General features: G+C 44.7%; 1 protein-coding gene across 2 annotated transcripts in view; it reads right to left on the bottom strand.

The window, feature by feature from the left end:
• Positions 1 to 2,309: 2,309 nt before the first annotated feature.
• The window catches only part of SWAP70 (switching B cell complex subunit SWAP70), a 150,141-nt gene continuing 129,927 nt past the window's right edge, over positions 2,310 to 22,523 (bottom strand). For both annotated transcript variants that reach the window (XM_027563251.1, XM_027563250.1), the window contains 6 exons: positions 20,238 to 20,419; positions 12,882 to 12,989; positions 11,091 to 11,257; positions 4,917 to 5,115; positions 3,859 to 3,955; positions 2,310 to 3,524 (listed from right to left, as the gene is read on the bottom strand). In XM_027563251.1, the coding sequence (XP_027419052.1) occupies positions 3,418 to 3,524; positions 3,859 to 3,955; positions 4,917 to 5,115; positions 11,091 to 11,257; positions 12,882 to 12,989; positions 20,238 to 20,419 (860 nt within the window). In that variant the 3' untranslated portion in view covers positions 2,310 to 3,417. The remainder of the gene's footprint in view (positions 3,525 to 3,858; positions 3,956 to 4,916; positions 5,116 to 11,090; positions 11,258 to 12,881; positions 12,990 to 20,237; positions 20,420 to 22,523) is intronic.

Raw genomic sequence — 22,523 nt, 5'->3', positions numbered from 1 at the left:
CGTCCTCCGGCCCTCATCCGGGCCCTGAGGACAGCTGTTGAGGAGGTGGACACAAACAGGGAGAAAGGCCTTCATTCCTGTGGGTGAACGACCCCGAGAATCAGTATGCTGCATCTACGTAGTAGACATGGAAGAGGAATCTGAGGCTAGCCCTGGATGGAATTGTGTCCGCCACAGACCTACCCACTCCCCAAGAGCAAAGACTCAGCAACCTCAGAAAGGTCAGTGGAAGCTGGGCACAGGACAAGAAGGGGTCAGGGCCCACTCCTCCAGAGGGGTGATGCAGGGACACGGAACCAGCTGTGTGGTGGGAGACAGAAACACACCACGATAAAACCGTGTGACATCAAATGTATTTAAAGAACCCAGAGGAGGCAGGTGGCGTCATGAACCACATCCTAGAAGACGGTCAGCTGTTCCTGGGTAGATGTGGTTGGTCCCCTTCCAGGTCCTTCTCTGCAAAGGGAGGGCTTTGGACCAGCTGACCCCAGGGACTAGCCAGCCCAGCATTCTAGAGGCACTAGGTACAAAAGAGCAAACTACAAATCTTGAGTATAACGCTGATATATTTTACTTATGTAACCACTACCCATTTCCAGCATCCCAGAAGTTCACTTGTTTTCCAGTCAATAACTTTCCTTTCCACCCCCAGGTAACCACAATTCTGACTTCAAAAACCGCAAATTAGCTCTGCCGGTTCTAGAAATTAATATAAATGGGGTCAAACAGTATTTTCTGTGTTTGGCTTCTTCGTTCAACAAAATGTCTGTGAAATTCATCCACGTTGCTGTGAAATTCATCTCTCAGTAGGATTCCTGTCTGAACACACCACATCCACAGATCTGTTTCAGCTGATGGGCACTGCGGTTGCTGCTGCTTTGGGTCATCCTGAACGAAGCTGCAGTGAACCCCCTGCAGGGTCTCCTTGTGGACACCTGCCTCATTGCCCTTGGGGGGACCACTGGCCTGCGGGCCGGTGTTGTCTCTAGCATGAGGAGATATCACCATTTTGCTTCCTAAGTTGAGGGGTGACTTTTATGGGTCTCAAAGTGAATATAAAAATACAGAAGGAAGTAGAGGGAAGAGCAAGAGGAAAGAAATAGATGGACCTTAAAGTACTCCTAATACTGATTCTTGCAGTCAATGCTGAGGCCCTACTCTGATCTGGTAAAAGCTGGGCCGCACCTCTTTCCCACTCCCCGTGGCCTGACGTCAACCCATCTCTGCTCTGCCAGGACAGCTGTGACTTGCTGGCACGGCTGTGGAGGCACGATGGAGGCTGTGCCAAGTGGAACAGGCACCGGTGCTCTGCGAGGGACATTACCAGCCGGGCCATAAATCTGCACACTCATTCCTCCCCAGCTGCTGAAATGGTTCCGACAGCCCCTCCCCACACTCAAGGTCATGGCAGCTTTACATTTCCCGCCTCAGCAGCCTGGATCCTAGGAAGACTTTAAAGCATATACAAAGCAACTCCCCGGGCACGTAAGCGGAAAGGGCCTTTACAGAGCCTCTGAAGCACAACGCCCCACACGGGGCGGCCTCGGCTCCCGCCCTCTGCCCGCTCACCGAGCACCCGGCCGCTGTCCTCGAACATGCATTCTACTTACACCAACGAGGTCAACTCCTGACACCCCTCCTAGGGAAACCCTGACGCCAAGAGCCTATTCTGTTCTGGACCAGAACGTGCCTTTCTGCAGAGAATGTTTATCAGGCCAGGTAATTCTTTGTTACAAGGACCGTCCCATGAATTGCAGGGTATATAGCAACATCTCTGGCTTCTACCCTCTAGATGCCAGGAACACTCCCAGTAGTGACCACCAAAAATGTCTCCAGACACTGCCCCTCCACATTTCAGCTTTCCAAGACATGATCAGGCTGCACTGAGTGGGCCTGCTTAATCCACAAAAGGCATTTTTTAATCTTGGCAACCGTGTAAAACAAAAACAAAAAAACCCACACTGTTTACTCTGGTAAAAACTGAAAGAAAAACAGGAGAGGCAGAAAAGAAAATTCGGGAAAGCAGAGGCAAGAGGATTTGGAGGAATAGCGAGGACGAGGGAGAAATTATCCGTGTGAGTTCCCGCTTGTAAGCTGACGCATCCACCATGGTTTCCCACATCAGTGACTCAAGCGGCAAACTCGAGGCCATAGCTAACTTCGTGACAGTGTCGGTTTGGGGGCTACAAACTGCAAATCCAGTATTTCAGGAAGTGTCCCTAAATCCAAGTTCACCTCATTATATGGAAACATGCACACATACACACAACCTTACCCTCCTGTTCCGTTAAATCAGACAGCTTAAAATGTATGGTCTTCCCATATTTTTTTATTTTCTTATCGACTCCATTTGACTAAAACAAACAAGAACCATACAAAACAGTTTTAACATATCTTAGAAAATTAGCCAAAAAATTAAGAAGGTTCAGCATATTACATTGTACAATATTTAGGTAAGAATGTTTGAAAATTATAAATATTTTGTTCCCTCTCAACATAGCACATCACAAAAATACATTTTAAAAACTTTTTTCATGTGTAATTTCTAGGAATGATCATATTGCTGTTTATTAAGGCAAAGGTCTGATTAGGACAAGCATTCACACACACCAGAGATGTTCTGTACAGTAACTACAAACGTAAAACCGAGGGGTCTGCCAGCACGTGGATGGTTGAAACCATTTTAAATATTAGGAAGAATTCAGTTAGTATCAAAACATCATTCTGAATGGGATTCACTTAGCTCCTCTCTGTGTTATCTTTGATTCTGAAGTATCTATCTCAGCCAAAGCATTATTAAAGACTTCTGCTCCCTTGAGACGGTGTCTCTGGAGCTAGATGCCAATCGCTCACGCGGCATTAAACCTGCACAACCGAAGGCAAGAATGGCAAGCCCTCAGTCCGAGCGAGGCCCACGTCCAGGAGAAGGGCCTTTTCCAGCTGAGCAGCCGTGGTCAGAGGCGTCCGCGTCCACCGCGGACCACGGTAAGCAGGGTGGCCGACTTAGTTTAGAAACAAGCACGCGGAGGAGGAAATACGCTGCTGGAAAAACAACAGCCCCAGCCCACAGAGGTTCCGATACCCAGTGACCTGAGCGCCTCCCGGCTCCTGGGCACACGCCACTGGGCTGTCTGTGCACCGCCGCCTCCGAAAAGAATCTGAGGGAGCTGAAGGGAATTTTCAGAAGCTGAGGTTTTCAAAGAAAGAGTAAATAAAGAGCCTGACAATGTTGACTTTTTTTTTTTTTTTTTCTTTTCAGGTAAGCCCTTCCTTATTGGCAGATAAATAAGAAGGCTTCTTTAGTATACTGACCCCACAGGAGGCACTGGATTAGAAGCAGAAAAGCCAGGGCCTTCTGTCTTTAGCATAAAGTTCTGCAGCTATGCTTGCAACCCACACAGCTGACGTAATGACAGCTCACTCTGTGGTCTTCTTTTCTTTCCAGCTCTTCTGTCGTTCCTCAAGTTCTGCCTGGGTGAAAGCTGCCGGGCCCCAGTTAGTGATCAAGTGAGCATTTTTTGAACCTAAGAGACAAACACGCATCAAACATACAAGGTCTTATATTCTTCAATTAACATTATCATTTTTCTATAGACAAGACATTTTTCTACTTTATTTTCTTTTCTGAGGAATATCCATAAAGGTCATAGGAGGCAAAACCATCAGAAGATGTACACAAAGGGAATTAAACAGGCCTTCTCATCTATCAGAAAGCAAAAGAAATTCAAGAAAAGTTTATTGCAAAGAGCTGGGTTCCTGTATATTTGGGCTAAGAAAGTCTTTTTTTAGCACAATTCAAGTACACAAATAAAAGAGAAAAACTGACTAAATATCTGATTACTTCAGAGAGTGTGTTACCTGGTTCTATCAATCGAATTAATCCTTCATGATGGGCCACTTTGTCCTTCCAGCTCTTGGTCATCTTAGCTGCCATCTCTAGCTTCTTTTTAACTCCCTGGAACAAGAGCAGACTTGAGACTCTGCAAACACACAGGTAGTTTAAGAGCCAAATAACACTGATTGGGCACTTGCTCCATGCCTGTGGATTATCTCATTAAGTCATTCCAGCCACAGAAACATGGGCTATTATTACCCTCATGGTACACAGGTGGAGACTAGGATTCAGAGCAGTTAAATAACCTGCCCGAGGTCCCCCGAGGACCTAATTCACACTAATTACAGATGATGTATAAGATACTCCTGTGCCAGTGACGCCTTACTGCCTCTCGACTCCAAATCCACCCTTCGCTGTCCTGCCTGTGACCCTCGCCAGCAGGCCCCACGTAAGCTTCGTCAGTGGAGGAGCTGGCAGGACACTGGAAGAGGCGGGGGCTTTGCCTCCAGGTTCCACTGTGCTCATCTCAGCAGCTCCTGTGGCACGTGGGACACCCACAGTGTCCATCTAGTGGGTTTCAGCGGCACCTCCCCTGTGGGCAGCTGCCACCAGTGCCCCAGAGGGTAGCTTCCCCGTCACAGTGCTTCGTTGGGCTTTCCTGCCGTCCAGGGGCCAAGGCCATGCCCTCCCCAAGGAGGACTGGATCCTAGCACTGGGCTTATAGAGCAGAGTGTGTGTTCCTTGCCTGCGTGCTCTGTCCCAGCCGGGGTGGGGGTGGGGGCAGTGGCTGCTTCCTGTGTCTGCTCTTCCTGTATTCTTAAGAGTTTTTTGGCTGCTCAGTAGGTAATCCTCTGTTGTAGTTAATAGCTGATTATATTAAACCTTCCTTGTTCAAAGTACTGTGTGGTTTCAGTCTCCCGATTGAATTCCAACTGTTATACCTCATCGCCTGTGAAAAACCCTCACTTACAGCTAAGCAACATCCTCACACAGCTTTTTATGGCAGAGCAAATAAATATTCTCTTGTTTTTAAATGTTTAAGAATTTAAATGCACATATTTGCAGGGATGGGCGTAATGACCTCGTACTGCTCAAGTGCCTGTTTCCGCTCGAGCTCGAGCTGCTGCAGCTGCTCCAAGGCTTCCTGGAGGGCCTGCTCTTTGATGACACGCTGGTTCTCCAGCTCCTGCTTCTCCGCTTCCGTGGTCTGAATGGCCTGCTGCTGCTCCAGATGCCACTTCTCCAGCTCCGCCCTCTTGGACGACTCTTCCTCCAGCAGCCTGCAATACAGAGAGCTCAGGGTGACCGCACCCGACCCAGAAGATGACAAAGCACAGCGGAGCCTCAGAGGAGCCGGGAGGTCATCCAACCACCTCTCTTCTCACAAAAAGGAACCCAGGAGCCAGAGAGGCCCAGATTTGTGGGTAAGGTGACCCACGGGTCTGCTCCAAGCTCTGTTTCACCCTTTTATGAAAAAAAAAAAAATTAAAAATAACATGTACTGAAGGCTTAATGGGCCAAGAAAGAAGTGCATTTTTTCAACTGATCTTCACAATAGGCTTACGTACTATTATTATTCAGTTCAGAGATGAAGAAAGTGAGGCACCAAGGGTAGGTGACCTGGACCAGGTCATCCACCTGACAGGCAGGTGGCAGGCTGAGTGTTGAAATCTGCTGGTTGCTACAACATTAAAACACTTTTTTATCTAGCAGAAACCTATCACCAAGGGAAAAGCTGGCACACCAACAAAGGCAGAGGAGGAGGAGCTGACAAAAGCCAGAGGAAGCAGACGCCAGCTACTGACCGAGCACTACAGGTCAGGCTCTACCTTTGTTCCTGTGATTCCCCCAGAATTCCGTATTATTGTTATCACAATAACACGGTGTTATTGTCATCACAATAACACCGTGTTATTGTCATCACAATAACACCGTGTTATTGTCCCTGCAGATGAAGTCAAAGGGTTTCAAAGTATGACGCACAGGTAAGCAATGGATTTCAACCCAGGCCCACGTGACTTCAAAATGTTATCTTTTAATAACAGGCTACCTATCGGAGGATATCCCAGGTTAAGCAGGTATTTAATAAATAAACTAACTTGTACCCCAAGTGTAGACAATGTGGTTAGATGCCAGCCCAGGACAGGACGCACGTCTACTGGCTCAATCGTCAGAATTATGTAACAAACCCCACAGCAGGCCAGTTACTGCTGCCTAAGAGCATTTGCACGTCTAAAGCCAACAGCAGCAGAAATAAAGTGACAGCCTCTACAGCCACTATCTGACACCCCAATCCTGCACCACTGTAAGAATTCCCTCAGCGACATCCTACAGGGTGGCCTCCGACCGTGTGTGATGGGCCACTGCTTCACAACCTGGGTCAGTTTATTTCTGGGCAGCCTTGATCCTTAAAAGTTCTTTCTCAACTATCTCCTATCTCCTCCCTCGGGTTCCACAAAGGGCCAGTGTGCTCCCTCTGAGTCGTCTCTTGGATGTGACATCGCAGTGAACACTACCCTGCCACCAGGGGCTAACCAGAGTGTGTATGCTATACACCATCCATGTGCTTTCCTAGACATGGGAGATACACCAGTGAACGAGACTGGAAGATCTGTTTCTTCATCCTGGTGGTCAAAGTCTGGAGGGCAAGGGATATTGCAGAAGGTGAGGCTGCCCAGCACTGAATCCCCTTCACGTGTCCAGGAATGTCTTGATGAAAAACGGGGTCCGTCTCCCAACACAGAAGTCACAGCCCCTGCCCTTCTGCCCCGGCAAGCTGGGGTGCAGTGGAAGCTGGGCTTGGCTAAGCAGCTGTCACTCCTAGAACTTCGTGAAACCACTGACTCACGAGAGCAGAGACAGTGGAGAGTTTATCTTGCTGGTGGTAGCAACATGCAGTGTTGAGTGATGGCAGAAGCAATGGGGACAACTGACTGACAAACCCATGGTGCCAACATCTGCATCAGTGACATCCTCCCTGGGCTTGTCCCATGGCCTTGTTTGGTCTGCTCAGCCTCCCTTGGTTCCTGCCTGTGTTCAGGGCCTGGCCACCTGCCTTTCTGAGGAATTGGTGAATTTCTCAAGAACCTTCCAAAAAAACACTTTGATTGCTTTAGCTAACCCAAGTTGGGTTTTTTTGGTTTGCAAATAGGACTCCTGACTAAAGACGAACCTCTCTGTACCTCAATTTCTTCATTTATGAAAAAGGAATAGGAACTACGTGCGTGTGTGTGTTTGTGTATGTTCAGTCATGTCTGACTCTTTGCAACCCCATAGACTGCAGCCCGCCAGGCTCCCCTGGACATGGGTTTTTCCAGGGAAGAATACTGGAGTAGGTTGCCATTTCCTACTCCAGGGGATCTTCCCAACCCAGGAAATGAACCCAAATCTCTTGCATCTCTTACAATAGCAGGCAGATTCTATACCACCAGCGCCACCTGGGTAGCCCCACTAGGAACTACTCCCACCATCAAAGGTTTGCTGATCCACTAGATGTGATAATGTAGGTGGTTCTTAGAACCATGCCTACCGCATTGTTAGTATTGAATAAATGTCAGCTCATATTGTTATGATGGGACTATTAGCTCATTTGCTCTGAATGCTCATGAAGACTGCCTGAGAGTATATGAGTATATGAGGTTTTTGGCAATCAATTACATCAGAGAAGTAAAACCCTGAACCTTTTCAAATGAATTGCTTTTAAGCCAAGTCTCCTGGATCCTGTACTTGCTCTGTTGATACTTTAAATTATCTTCTTGCTCTAAAACCAGCATTCCAGCCTGTCAACATCTTTTTTGAATGCTTATTTTGATATTCTATACATTACATTTCTTCTCCATCTGCAAATGAGATATAAAGGAACAGAAACCAACAAATTCCGATGACTATCAAATCCAGACATTAAACTCTGCAAGCACCACCCTCTTCAGCCTTCACAACAACCCTATGAGCTTATTACAGATAAGGAACTGAAGGCTGAAAGTCGTGAAGTAACTTGTCTAAAAATTACACGACTAGACAGTACAATGGCTGGGAATCAAACCCAGATCCTCAGTCCGGGGCCATCTATTACTGTGTGGACTGCTGTTCCATATGGCCCCAAGAGTAGAACTTGGATCCACCCATTCAAAAAAGATTCCGTGGGTACTTACCATGTGCCAGACAATGCACCTGTTGCTGGGGATACAGACCTGACCAAAGTGTGCTCCCAGGCCTTACAAACATAAAAATTCAGTGGGTGGAAGTTATAATGGGGCAGCCTATGGCTCAGTCTCAAGAAGTTTCCAATAATTGAGCTGTCCAAATGGTAAATGAACAGTTTCCTTCTGAGTTCCACTCAGAAGAGGCTAGATAACCTTAAGGATTACACATTAAAAAACAGCAACACCACTTCAATTTTAATGGAAAAACCCAAAACGAGAAGACCCAGATGGTTCAAGTCAAAGTCCTTGTATTTAAACGATTCGCGATTAAAAGTACCTCTGGGGAAACTTAAGACACTGACAGAGGAGGGCCCGTCCACTGGAAGAACAGCGAGATGCCAAATGTTCCGAGAGTGCCTTGCTGTTGCTCAGAGCTAGGACAGAGGTCAACTACAAAGCCCTGGATACACACCCCCAGCGAAGATTACGTTACAGCTCACTGAGGTGCGTGTGTGCTCAGTCATGAAACATAAGCTTAGCTGCAGGGTGTATACAGAGGGCTTTTCAGTTGACCTCTGTCCCAGCTCTGAGCAACAGCAAGGCACTCTCGGAACATTTGGCACCTCGCTGTTCTTCCAGTGGACGGGCCCTCCTCTGTCAGTGTCTTAAGTTTCCCCAGAGGTACTTTTTAATCGCGAGTCGTTTAAATACAGGAACTTTGACTTGAGCCACCTGGGTCTTCTTGTTTAGGGTTTTTTGTTTTTCCATTAAAATTGAAGTTTTTTCAGCTTTTCAGTTCATTAGTGCTAGACTTAAACGTTTCTATCCCAACTCCATGATGATTTCCTTTGACCTTTTACCCACAAAGGGTACCCTGAAGAGTGGGAGCAAGGAGAAAGCCCTCTTGGTCAGTCTGACAAAATGTCCCTCTGAATCAGGCCCAGCCTCTAGTGACTTTGGAAAAGATATGGACTCACCACACTTTAAAAAATGACCACTAAAAAAAAAAAAAAAAAAAAAAAGACCACTAGAGGGCGTAGGTCTGTCCCTTTCAAGTTCCAAAATCGAAGTTAAAAACAGAATAGTAAAATGCCTAAAATGGCCTTTAAACACCAAGAAAAAGTAGTTAGTTTTTGTGTAGTAATTTTAGCTTATTGGTACAGAGCTGTATGTAGTAGTTATATTTCCATTTACCAAGTTGAAACCATTTTTCCATTTACTGAGATTAGAGTGTACAAAATAATTAGTCAGAGCTTTTTCTTTTTTTGGCCATGCCATGAGACATGCAAGATCTTACTTCCCTGACCAAGGATCAAACTTGTGCCCCCTGCAGTGGAAGCGCAGAGTCCTAACCACTGGATCACCAGGAAATTCCCTTGTTGTTCAGTCACTAAGTCGTGTCTGACTCTTTGTGACCCCAGGCACTAGAGCCCCCGGGGCTCCTTTGTCCATGGGGTTTTCCAGGCAAGAATTGGGGAGTGCATTGCCATTTCTTTCTCCAGGTGCATCTTCCTGGACCAGGGATCAAATCTGAATCTCTTGCTTTGGCAGGCGGATTCTTTACCACTGCGCCATCATGGAAGCCCAGGGAATTCCCTAGCCAGAACTTTTTAAATAAAATACTCATGCCTGGGCTCCTATCCACAGATATTTTGATACCGTAAATCTGGAACAGTCCTTACACGTGCATTTTTCAAAGCTTTATGTAAATGATTCTGATATTTACTATTGATTAAAAATTACTGCCATTATCCAAAACTGTCTTATTCAAAACATCATTCTATAAACATGAAGTAACTAATACTTTAATAAATTTCTAGAGTTACCTGGTTCCCTTTATGATCTGATCTCTGCCATGTCATAATTAATCTCCCTCACAGCTTCAGAGAAGTAAATACATATTGCATCTCATCTGTGAATTCTCTACACAAGGGCAACCTATAAACTCAACACATCACAAATGACGCGGGTCAAAAATACCTAACGTCCCTAGAACGTCTCTCTTCGGAAGTCGCACGGGACCAAACCTTCCCATGCAGCGGACGGTGTGCTAAGATCACAACTGTACAGTGCCACTGCCACTGCCCAACGGCAAGCGGGTGAAGGTCCCTAGACCCTGGCTAACACCACGATGAACACGCACTTGTGGGACCCGTATGTTCCAAGCGATGTGTAAAGCATTCGATCTTCTATTAGAAGATAATTTTTCCTTAACAGAATCAAACATTTCAACACCTAATTTGTTTTTGAAGTCATTTTTGGCAACGTGCGTAACAAGCCTTTCTTTCTCTCTTCCTACCTGAAGATTAAACAAACACCTCTTGCAGCTCCACGTGTGGATGCAGCCATGGAAAATCTATCCCAGCTCATCCCACACCCGCTCCTACAATGGCGTGAGGTGTGCCTGCACTAATCAGCTGCGGCTACGGGGCAACGGTGGTTAGTGCTGCAACCCCTGACGCGACATCTCAAGGACAGCTAATGGGGAAGCAAGTTAGAAACTGGGAGATGGCAGCTGACATTTGCTCTTTGGGGTCTTCATTCAATTTCGTCCCTCCTACTGAGTCAAAAGTGAGAGTTCTCATCCAAGATCACGACCATCATACATAGTAAACCTGACTTTAAAAGGTCTAAGGGGGAAAAAAAAATCTGTTTCAAGAATTTCTGAAACTAAGAATTATGTAAGGAATGTCACCAATCCTGAAAGACCAAATGGAAACTGCTCAGTTCCTCACTGTCCCCCAAAGTGGCTGCAGCTCTGGCCTAACAGGCCCCTGCCTCCACACGAGGGCCTTCTCAGGTCTGGAACATGTGGAAGAAACCAGATTCTCATCAGGGCTGATGCTGGCTCCACGGACATTCTAGAATCTGACTAAGGGAACCGCACCAAACACATCCATCTGACTACTCTGAAATAGATACACGGCCTGTCATTAGCCACAGAAGCAAGGGTTTCCCGGGGGAGATGGGGAATAAAGAGCCCAGCCAGATAAGCCTCCAGGGTCCCTCCCATCTGGCAGAGACTCTTCCCTCTCCAGCAGAGTCAGTGCTTCCTAGAAAGTGTATGAGCCCAGGCAGGGCACACAAAGAGCAGAGGATGAGTTGATCCGCACCTGGCCTGTAGCTTCCGCACAGTCTCTTCATCTTGCCGAGCCTGTCTCTCATCCTCGAGAGCCTCCTGCAGCTTTAGGTACATGTCTTCCAGCTCCCGGACCCGCTGCAAATACTGCTCCAGTTCAGAGGATTTCTGGGCAACCTGTTCTTCCATCTGCTGCCTGATCTGAGGGTATAAAAATCATGTTTAAACCAGGCCGACTTCGCCCTCGGGAAAGCCTCTTGCTCCAACACCACCCTGAGCGAGGCCACAGCCACAGCCACAGCACTTCAGGTTGGGCAGGGCCCTGTCCTTCACTCCTTGATGATGGAGGAAGCAAGAGTACCACACCCATCCGCAAGACCACAGTTTAAGAGTCCAGGCACACAGACTACACCCAAAGGCTGTTCTCCTGCCCTGGTGTATTTCTCATCCCTTCCACCCTGCATTTCAAACTCAAGAAAAAAATACTTCCCCGTATAATTTCTCTTTAAATTCATTTCTGTCTTAAAGCCACATCCATCTAAAAGGAATGAACCTTTCCCACTCAGAACACCCAAAAGGTTAAAATAAGGGGGAAAGGAAAGATGGTCTCCTGCACTTACCTGGCTGCCTAGCACCCTCTACTTTCTCCCTCCCTAGGGCACCTCCAAACCTGGGGGACCCTCAAGCATCTAATTAGCATTCTAACACATTTATGGTTTCTCCATTCTGGATTAAAGAGCCTTGAATCTCTGCCTTAAAAGTTAAGACAAGGACATCATAAATGTAATATCAAACATATTAGCACATGTCTCTGCAGTTTGTATTTTCACTTGCATTAGCTTACTTCATCCTCACAGGGGTCATGAGAGATCATGTGACATCCCCCTAATTTGAAGAAGAGAAACTAATACTCATAAGCAAGAGCAGAGGACACGAACCCAGATCTGGCTGTGGTGCAGCACCCCCTCAGATCTCGGGTGCCTTCCTTTCACAACACACACACATCCACTTCAAGTCTAAGCAACAGAAAGTTGCTGAAGGAAATGTCACAGCACGTATTTAGCAGGGCCATGGGCCCAGCCGTCTCCCACACACTGTAACCCAATGTGAGGAGACCTGTGTTCCAGTTAACCAGCTCACTGCCTGAAGCAACTGGACCGTGGGGATGAGAACCCCTAAGATGAGTCAGAGCTGCCAAGAGTCACAGACCAGCATTCACATATTCTCATGACTTCAGAACCCCCACTCCTGCTCACGATAGAGGGGAAATATCATGGAACCTGTAGACCAGCATTCACGTATTCTCATGACTTCAGAACCCCCACTCTTGCTCACGACAGAGGGGAAATATCATGGAACCTGTGCTTACTTTTTTCCAAGCCAAAACTCTGAAGGATGAAAGGGATGCTAGCAATAATTATACCAGGATGGTGGGGACTGTCCCAGGCAAACCAGGACGTGGAGTCCCCCTCCCCACAGCACTTATCAACCCATTCCATAAATTTGTATTGGAGGTCTTGAGAGCAAGATTTACCTTTACATCCTTGGCATGATACCTGGCACACACAGAGTGCTCAATAAACTAATAATGAGTTAATAACAAACACAAAACCTCCCCAACAGCCAGCCCACCGTGAGTCAGCAGCAGAGACAGCTGGCAAGATGATCTCACTCTAGCCTCCCAGGTCTTCCCCCTTCACCAAGCCAGGCGGGCTCCTGCCCCTCCATCCACACAGGTTGGCCTCTGTCCTTCTGCTGACCAGGACGGGATCGGGGTGGGCTTTTCAAGTTAAAGCAGCAGCACCCCAGGGAGTGCGGTACTTACAAGCTTCTCCCGCTCCAGCTCCGTGCTGAACCTGGCCTGGAGCTCCACTTGAGTCTGAAGGCGCTTCTTTTCTTCTTCTGCTGCCCGAGATGCTGCTTCTTCCAGTTTCTACCCGAAAACCATTCATAGAAAAGCAGGGACCGTTACAGTGGAAGTGCATTTGGAGAGAAAGGGTCACATTTAAACATTATAGGGGAAGCCAGTCATTCTCAATGTTCAATAAAGACAGAATAAACCCTGTAGATCCACTGCAATTCCAGTCCAACAATTTTCCCAGTCAACATACAAAACAAATTGGATAAACGAATGACTCCTAGTAAGCTGTAACATTTTGCAAAGAAAATTTTAGTGTCGTCATTAAATTCATTTGCAAATGCATCTGTGAAGTTCCAATCTATTTCTTGCGCTCACTGCAGTTCTGTCATCTTAACACTGTTCCTTAAAAACTTTGCTGTTGTTATGTTAGCCGCTCAGTCATGTCCGGCTCTTTGCAGCCCCATGAACTGTAGGCTCCTCTGTTCATGGAACTCTCCAAGCAAGCATACTGGAGTGGGTAGACATTCCCTTCTCCAGAGGATCTTCCCAATCCAGGATGGAACCTGGGTCTCCTGCATTGCAGGCAGACTCTTTACTGTCTGAATCACCAGGGAAGCCCAACTTCCCAAAGGGTGGTTCTCTAGTGAAAGAAGGGAAAAACCGAAAGCAATCATTTAAAGTCTCTGGGAATTATCCTGAGAGCATACAGCAAACAGAGAACATTTATCCAAGAAAATCAACTGAATCTCAGCAAGAACTGTGAAAGTCTATGGCATCTGAACCGCATCACGGCCTCCTCTCCACCCTACCCTTGCGTTGGCAGTAGAAGGAGGCTCTACCCGTGGCCATGGAACCAAGCCCACAAGGCTCCCTCTCAGTTTCCAGTCTAAGGATATGGTATCCCACAGGAGGATGCAGACAAAAAAAAAGTTGTCTGCTATTCCAATAAACAAAGGATGAAGTCTGCTATCAAGCCATCAGCCACTGCAGCCATCCCAACAATGACCCATGAGGGAAATTCAGGGTGGAGAGAAACAGGACGCTGGCCCTCGAGAGTTAAAATGCATACCTACAAAATCATTTTAATGAGCTAAAATCTGTATCTTCCTATATATAGAAAAGCACTAAAATCATTAACTTGAAATATCTGTTTTCTTGTGATAAGCACTAACCACACGGTTTTGTTTGTTTTCCAACAAAAACTCCTATAAATCCTGGCTCTCCGCCTATCTCTTTGAAATAGCTCCTCATAGCTGAGAAGCTTTCTCCCAGGCAAGAGTCCTCAGTAAAAGGCACCAGATAAAACATAACTCTCAACTTGTAGGTTGTGTGTTTTTTTCAGTCAACAAGATCAACAAACTAAATCACAGGCCAGCTAAAAGTCTCACAGGGGAAACAGGGGAAGACAGCAAAGAGCTCCCATGTATTAGGAACAAGTTTCAAAGTCAGGCCTCAAAGATCAAACGTGGGCCAGAATTTAAATATCAGACTATGGGGCAAGTTAGGCCCCAGGGCATTGTTGAAAACAACAGATAAACCTGTGAGATGAACACCTGAGAATGTGACGCCAACTGAGGCAGCCAACTTAACAGAGAGATCAGAGGTGGAGACGGAACCCTGCTGCCACATATAAAAGTAAACTCAAAACGGATTAAAGACCTAAATGTGAGACCAGATACTACCAAACTCCTGCAGGAAAACACAGGCAGAACACTCTTTGACATAAATTACAGCAGTATTTTTTCAATCTGTCTTCTAAAGGAAAAGCAATACAAGCAAAAACAAATGGGACCTAATTAGACTTTAAAGCTTATGCACAGCAAAGGAAACCATCAAGAAAATGAAAAGACAACCTACTGAATGGGAGAAAATATTTGCAAATAATATGACCAATAAGGGGACTAATATCCAACATATATAAACAGCTCATACAACTTAACATTAAAAAAAACCAAACAGGCCTTCCCTGGTGGCCCAGTGGTTAGGAATTCACCTGCCAATGCAGAGGATATAGGTTCAATCCCTGGCCTGGGAAGATCCCACATGCCGCAGGGCAACCAAGCCCGCGTGTCATGACCACCGAGCCCTTGTGCTAGAGCCCGTGTTCCGCAACAAGAGAGGCCGCCACGATGAGAAGCCCACACGTCACAACTAGAGAAAAGCCCTTACACGGCAACAAAGACCCAGTGCAGCCGGAAATAACAAGTAAATAAATAAAAGATTTAGGGGAAAAAAAAAGCTAAACCCTGCACACTGTTGGTGGGAATGTAAATTGGTGCAGCCACTGTTGAAAACATTATGGAGTGGTCTCAAAAAGACTAAAAACTAAACTACCACATGACCCAGCAATTCCGCCCCTGGGTGACGAGGTAGGAAGTTTCAAGACAAAAACGCTAATTTGAAGATATATGCATCCCAATGTTCATAGCATCATTATTTATTATTGTCAAGATATGGGAGCAATCTAAGTGTCTTATCAACAGATGAATGAATAAAGAAGCTGCGGTGTTACAAATATACAACGGACTACTACTAAGCCATAAAAAATAGCAAAACGTTGCCATCTGCAGCAACGTGTACGGACTTGGAGGGTGTTATGCCAAGTGAAGTGGGTCAGACAGAGAAAGATATACTGTATGATATCACTTATGGGTGGAATCGGAAACATACAACGAACTAGTGAATATAACAAAAAAGCAGCAGACTCACAGATACAGAGAATAAACCAGTGGTTACCAGTGAGGAGAGAAGGGGAGGGGCCGGGTACAGGAGGGAGGAGTGCGAGACACAGACCGCTGGGTAAGACAGGCTCCAGGATGCGTCATACAGCGTGGGGAAGAGAGCCAGTATTCTGTAACAACGATAAATGCAGCGTAACCTTTACAAATTATTTTTTTTTAAATAATACAGAAAAAAAAAAAAAAAGCTCTGTTGACACCCTGGTTACTCCAGGACACTGTACCCATACCCAAGGCTGTGCCTTGACAGAGGACGGACAGTCAGAGGCTGCATATCATGAGGAAGATGGACTTCACTCTAATAGTCCGGCCAAGTCACCATGCAAATAAATGAGCAAACAACAGGAAGTCCTTGGGAGAAGGGCGGAAGCCACATCGAGAGGGCTTACAAATATCATCTAAAACACCCAGTTTTCAACAAAAATTATGAGATATGTCGAGAAAGAGTGTGACTGATACACTGGAAAAAAGCAAGTAATAGCAACTACCTTTGAAGGAGCCCAGGCTCTGGATTTAGCAAAGACTTCAAAGAAGTTATTATATGTTCAAAGAACTAAGGAAACCTTATTTACGGAAATTATAGATGATATGATGATATCCCCTCAAATAGACAACGTCAATAAAGAGACAGAAATTATAAAAAGAAGCAAACAGAAATTCTGCACTTGAAAACTACAATAACTGAACTAAAAAATTCACTAGAGGGTCTCACCAATACAAGAAGAATCTATCAAAGACAGACTGATAGAAATCATCCAATCTGAAGAACAGAACAGAAAATAGCCTCAGAGAAATGTGAGACACTCATTAAATGTGAGACACCACTGAACACACCAACATTCACAAAATGGGAATATCTGAAGGAGAGGAAAAAAGAGAAGGAGTAGAAAAATATTGGGAGAAATAATGACTGAAAACTTTCCCAGTTTGATGGAAAACATTAATACACCCATCCAAGACAGTAAGATAAACACTAAGAGTGTAACACATACATCATATCATGCACACATATTTACCATAGTAAAACTGTGGAAAACCAAAGACAGAAAATGCCGAAAGTGACAAGAGAAAAATGACTCATCTTACACAAGGGAACACCGGTAAGACTGACAACCAACTTCAGAAACATGTGACTAGTTCTGACCAGAATACCGTAAATAAATAGAGCGAAGTGTGATATTTCTGGGCTGGAGTAGTTAACTGGGAAATTCTAGAACACTTGTTTGTCTGACACAGTGAACAGCAGTATTTGACATGGTGGCTGTTCCATCCGCCTGTATGTCATAATTATAGATGTATATACACTCTGATCCAGCAATCCCACCTCTAAGAATTCATTCTACAGATACATCAGACATGTATAAGTAAGTGTTAGTCACTCAGTCGTGTCTGACTCTTTGCAACCCCATGGACTATAGCTCGCCAGGCTCCTCCGTCCACGGAATTCTCCAGGCAATACTGGAGTGGGTAGCTAGTCCTTTCTCCAGATCTTTCTGACCCAAAGACTGAAGCCAGGTCTCCTGCATAGCAAGCGGGTTTTTTACTGTCTGAGCCACCAGGGAAGCCCTTTAGACATGTATGGACATTTATAAAATGACATAGTACAAAATAATTCCCTGCAGCACTGCTTATTAAAACAAAAGACTAAAACCACCCACAAGTTCATCAACAGGAGGAACTAGTTAAATAATAATATAGTCAAATAATAGAATATTTTATAGCTATCAGAAAGAATGAGAAAGCTCTTTATACTACACTGATACAGAAAAAAATATATATATATATAAACTAGACACAGAATCATAAATATGTACTTTTTGTGTTTAAAAATGGTTAAATAAGAATGTATATTCATATTCTCTAGAATATACATTATATGAATCTAGAAAGATACATAAGAAATGAAAATAATAGTTGTCTTAGGCAAGGCATAGGAACCAAGCAGAGGGAAGAGACAGTAGAAGGAAATTTTTTCACTGAATCCCTTTTTATCTTTTAAAATTTTTGAACCATATGATTTTATTACTCATACAAATGATTATATATGTGCTGGGGTTGGGGGGATAAGTAGGTGGAACACAAAGGATTTTTAAGGCAATATAAGTGAAAAAAATACTCTGAATGGTATTTATAATGTAGATACATGTTGTTATACATTTGTCTGAACCCACAGAACATACACCAAGAGTGGACCCTAAGATAAACTATGGACTTTAGGTGACTAGGGGTGTCAGTGTAGACTCATCAACTGAAATAAATGTGCCACTCTGGTTGGGGACGTTGATTCTGGGTGAGGACATGTATATATTGACACTGGAGGTATGTACGAAACCTGTGCACCTTCCTCTTAGTTTTACTGTGAACCTAAAACATCTCTAAAAAAAATTAAGTCTTTTAATAAAATTACTTGAGTAACACTTTAAAGAAATCTGGGAGGAAAAAAAGAAATCTGTTAATTTGTTAAAGAAAAATACCAGGGAATTTCCTGGCAGTCCAGTGGTTAGGACCCCACACTCTCAGTGCCAAGGGCCCAGGTTCAATCCTTGGTCAAGGAACTAAAATCCTACAAGCTGCACAGTGCAGCCAAAAAGAAAACACACAAAAAAACAGCCTACCATAGTTTCTTATTCCTCCTTCTGAATTAAATGAGGCCTTGTATCAAGTCTCACAAAATGTAATCTCATTCCAGGTGATTCAAATATTCATCTAAGTAGTATTTTTATAAAAATGCTTCAGTGAAAAACTGGAGAATTTTTTTTTGACAAGAAAAGAAATTTAATAATTATTAAAGGATCCATAATAACTGCTTTCCAATATTTACCCATCAAACCTCAAATCAGCTGCTTTAATGATTCGGTAGAACTAGGATGTGGCAAGGTGGTCGAGGTCAGCTGAGGTCTGACCAACTCTGGGTACGCATTCACGTAGCACAGAACAGGGAGCTACATGCTCCTGGAGGTTGAGTTAAAAGTCGACGAGTTTAAAAGGGTCCCAGATGGATGAATCTCAAATGCAGGATGCTAAATGAAAGAACCCACATACTGAAAACGTACATACTCTATGATTCTGTTTATATGATAATTTGGAAAGAATACAGGAACAGAAAACAGATCAGTGGTTTCCAGGGGCCAGGGGTAAGGGGAGAGTCTGAATACAAGAGGCAGCATGAGGGAATTCTGTGGGGCACTGGCATTGTTCTAAATTCTGTCTGTGATGGTTTCAAGAATCTAGGCACCTGTAAAAACTCATAAACCTATACCATGATATTGCGATTTACAGTAAGAAATACATAATACTTGGTCTTCGTTCCAGTTTCTGGCACGGATCTCCCCAAAGTCTTGGAATTTCCTAAGTGTTGAGAGTGATAATAAAGTGACTTTAAGAAAACAATGGATAGGGGCCGGTTGCCAATGAAACCTACCATGTGATTAGAGGGTTGGAACTTTCAGTCTGACCTCTGAGGAAAGGAGAGGGGCTGGGGGTTGAGTCAATCACCAATGTCCAATGATGTAATCAATCATGCCTGTGTAATGAATCTTCCATAACAACCCAAAAGCACAGGGTTCAAAAAGATTCCAGGTTAGTAAACATAGGAAGACTTGGGGAGAGTGATACGCCTGGAGAGGGCATGGAAGCTCCGTGCCCTTTCCCCACATGCTGCCCTATGCATGTGTCTATTCCTGAGTTACAGTCTTTTGTAAGAAACCAGTGACTAGTATGGAAAACATTTCTCCAAGTTACGTAAGCTGTTCTAGCAAATTAATCAAACCTAAGTTGGCGGGGGCGGGGGCACTTCCCTGGTAGCTCAGCTGGTAAAGAATCCACCTGCAAAGAAGGAGACCTGGGTTTGATCCCTGGGTTGGGAAGATCCCCTGGAAGCAAGCATGGAAACCCACTCAGGTATTCTTACCTGGAGAATCCCCACAGACAGTGGAGACTGGCAGGCTACAGAGCACAGGGTCACAAAGAGTCAGACGTGACTGAGTGACTAAGCACAGCACAGCACAAGAGAAGGGGCTGTGGGAACCTCTGACTTACGGCCAGTTGCTCAGAAGCACAGGTAATAACCTGGACTCAGGACTGGCATCTGAAGAGGGAGTTGGGGGCGGAAGAGGGGCTGGTGGTGGTGTCCAGACTGTATCTTTGACTCCAAACAATAAGTAAAATCCACAATTCTAATACTAAGCGTCTTCCAAGATCCTCATGAGTGAAGATGGGAGCTAAAGGGAAAACCTAAAAAGGCAATGGATCCTATCCATTCACCAAAAGTGACCCTGACATCCTCAGGAGAAACTTCTCATCTTTCACTGAACGAATTCAACTGTGCTTACTGTTCTTACAAATGTTCTTTTCTGGTCAATGAAATATCCCTGTTGTCCTGAGACCCTCATACTCTTCAAGGGCTGGGAAAACAGTGTCTCACTCAATGGTCTAGATACACTTCCTGGAAGCTCAGTTCACCAAATCATCTCCCTACAGTCACTGTTAACCTAGTCCCGGTAGAACTGAAGCTCATAAGCAAGATCACAGAGGTTCCTACAGAGAAACGGGAGCCCGCCCCCAGCCCAGCGCCCACTCTCACCTTCCTCACGGCCTCCAGCTCCTGCTGTTTGTTTTCGTTTGCTATCTGCAGCTCCTTCATCTGTCGCTCCAGCTCCTCCTGCTCGGCCAGCAGCTTCTTCCGCAGCTCTTTCCGACGCTGGCGGGCTTCTTTGTGTGGTGGGGGGCTGCCCAGCTTCAGGAGATGGATGGTAGAATGGATGGCTGTGAAAGGCATGAGAGAAAAGATGGGAAATACCTTTTATTCTCCGTGAGCCTAACCTGAATGGCATAGTGGGAAGAAAATCGGAAACCCAGGGTAATGCTGATCCTGCCACTGAGCAGTGTTGTGACCGTGAGCCAGTCACAGAACCACTTACACATGGGTTTCTCACCTCTAACCAGAGAGAGATGATCTCTTGAGTCCCTTCCAGCTCCAAAGTCCCATAACTGCCTATCTGTGCTTAAATAGACTTGATTTGGGAACATAACATGCACTTGAGGAACTCCCAACACTTGCAACTTCCTTACTTAACTTCCCAAAAGGCCAAATAAGAATAAGACATCACAAGGGCTGAGATTCAAAATTCCTGGTATCTGATTTGCTACCTGCTGTAAGTAGTCCGTCCTAAAGGAAATCAGTCCTGAATATTCATTGGAAGGACTGACACTGAAACGGAAGCTCCAATACACTTTGACCACCTGATGCGAAGAACTGACTCACTGGAAAAGACCCTGATGCTGGAAAAGATTGAAGGCAGGAGGAGAAGGGGATGACAGAAGATGAGATGGTTGGATGGCGTCACCAACTTAATGGACATGAGTTTGAGCAAGCTCTGGGAGTTGGTGATGGACATGGAGGCCTGGCGTGCTGCAGTCCATGGAGTTGCAAAGAGTCAGATACGACTGAGCGACTGAACTGTAGGTAGTCTGCCCCTCATCTATGCCTTATGAAACCATCTCCCTATATACTCCCTTCCCAAGGTGGTAACAGCCAATACCATATATTGAATATTTGCTATATATAAATATATGTGTATATATATATATATACATACACTCTTTACACACATTATCTAAGTTTTGTATGAAATCTGACTTCTTTCCTGATTGTTTCCATTATCTAAATAGGTAGTACAGGGTGGGGGTGGTGGAAGGGAGGCTCCAGAAGGAGGGGATAAATGTGTACTTACAGCTGATTCACATCGTTGTACAGAAGAAACCAATGCAACATTATAAAGCAATTATCCTCCAATTAAAAATAAAATCAAAAATAAATAAACAGCCAGTACTTTCACACTGTTCAAATTCAAAAGCCTGAAAGGACAGAGATGAAATCTCCGTCCTACTCCTATTCCCAAGCACTGAGCTCTTCACTCCACTACCAACTAACACCAACTGTTTCTGTGCATCTTTCTTGAGATACTTTAAAAGCAAATACAAATAAACATATATATACACCTTCCACCTTCCACGGACATGGTGGCGGCGTAACACTGTCCTCAGAGCTTGAGTCTGTCCTCTTACTTCCCCTGGAGAGCTTTCGTATCAGCACACACTGCACAGTACTGATCAGTCCTCCAGTGTGCGGCTGCCATCATCTACTCAACCACGCCCCGATCAGTGGACATGTGTTTATAAATCTATCACAAACAATCCTGCAACGACGTGTCATTTTAAAAATGTGCAACTGTATCTTCACTATCTCATTATTAACCCTCACAACTCTGAGCGGTAGGTACTATCATTAGCCCCATTCCAGAGAAGAAAGCTGCTCCAGAATTCCTAGTGACCCAGGAGAGAGGATCCAGACCCATGTACACTTGCCTCAAACTCTCAAGCTACATCAAAATGACCACAATTCTCAATAAACAATTTTACCTAGATTCAAGAATATAACACTGAGAATCCCCTTTCATGATTAAAGAGAAAATCTCACTTTAACCTTTACTAATGCTGGAGTGATATTTTAGTTTAAAAGTTATTAAATCATGAGTTTTCATTCTCAAGATATCTGAAACTAGTGATTTCCTGTGAAAGTAACAAATCTTGAAAATTACTTGAAGTATTCAAAACCTATTGCACAACCCCTCTTTTGTTTTACATATTTCTAAATACTCAAAATGGCCACTTTAAAATTCTTCATGGTCCTTAAAGGGGGAAATTTCATATTCTCGAAATAGTAAGAGTAAATAAATAAAACGGAGAAGGTCCAGTTTGTACTTTTCCCACAAGTTCACCAGGCAAATGAACCTGATGAAAATTTTGGGAACTCCTCTCAGCTTGTTTTTCTTTTAGCTACTGGGCTTCACACAGAAATAACTATAGG

Source organism: Bos indicus x Bos taurus, chromosome 15 (assembly GCF_003369695.1).
Source record: "Bos indicus x Bos taurus breed Angus x Brahman F1 hybrid chromosome 15, Bos_hybrid_MaternalHap_v2.0, whole genome shotgun sequence".
In the NCBI taxonomy this organism is placed as follows: Eukaryota; Metazoa; Chordata; class Mammalia; order Artiodactyla; family Bovidae; genus Bos; species Bos indicus x Bos taurus.
The sequence above is the reverse complement of the archived record's forward strand: the minus strand, read 5'-3'. Positions and strand labels throughout refer to the sequence as shown.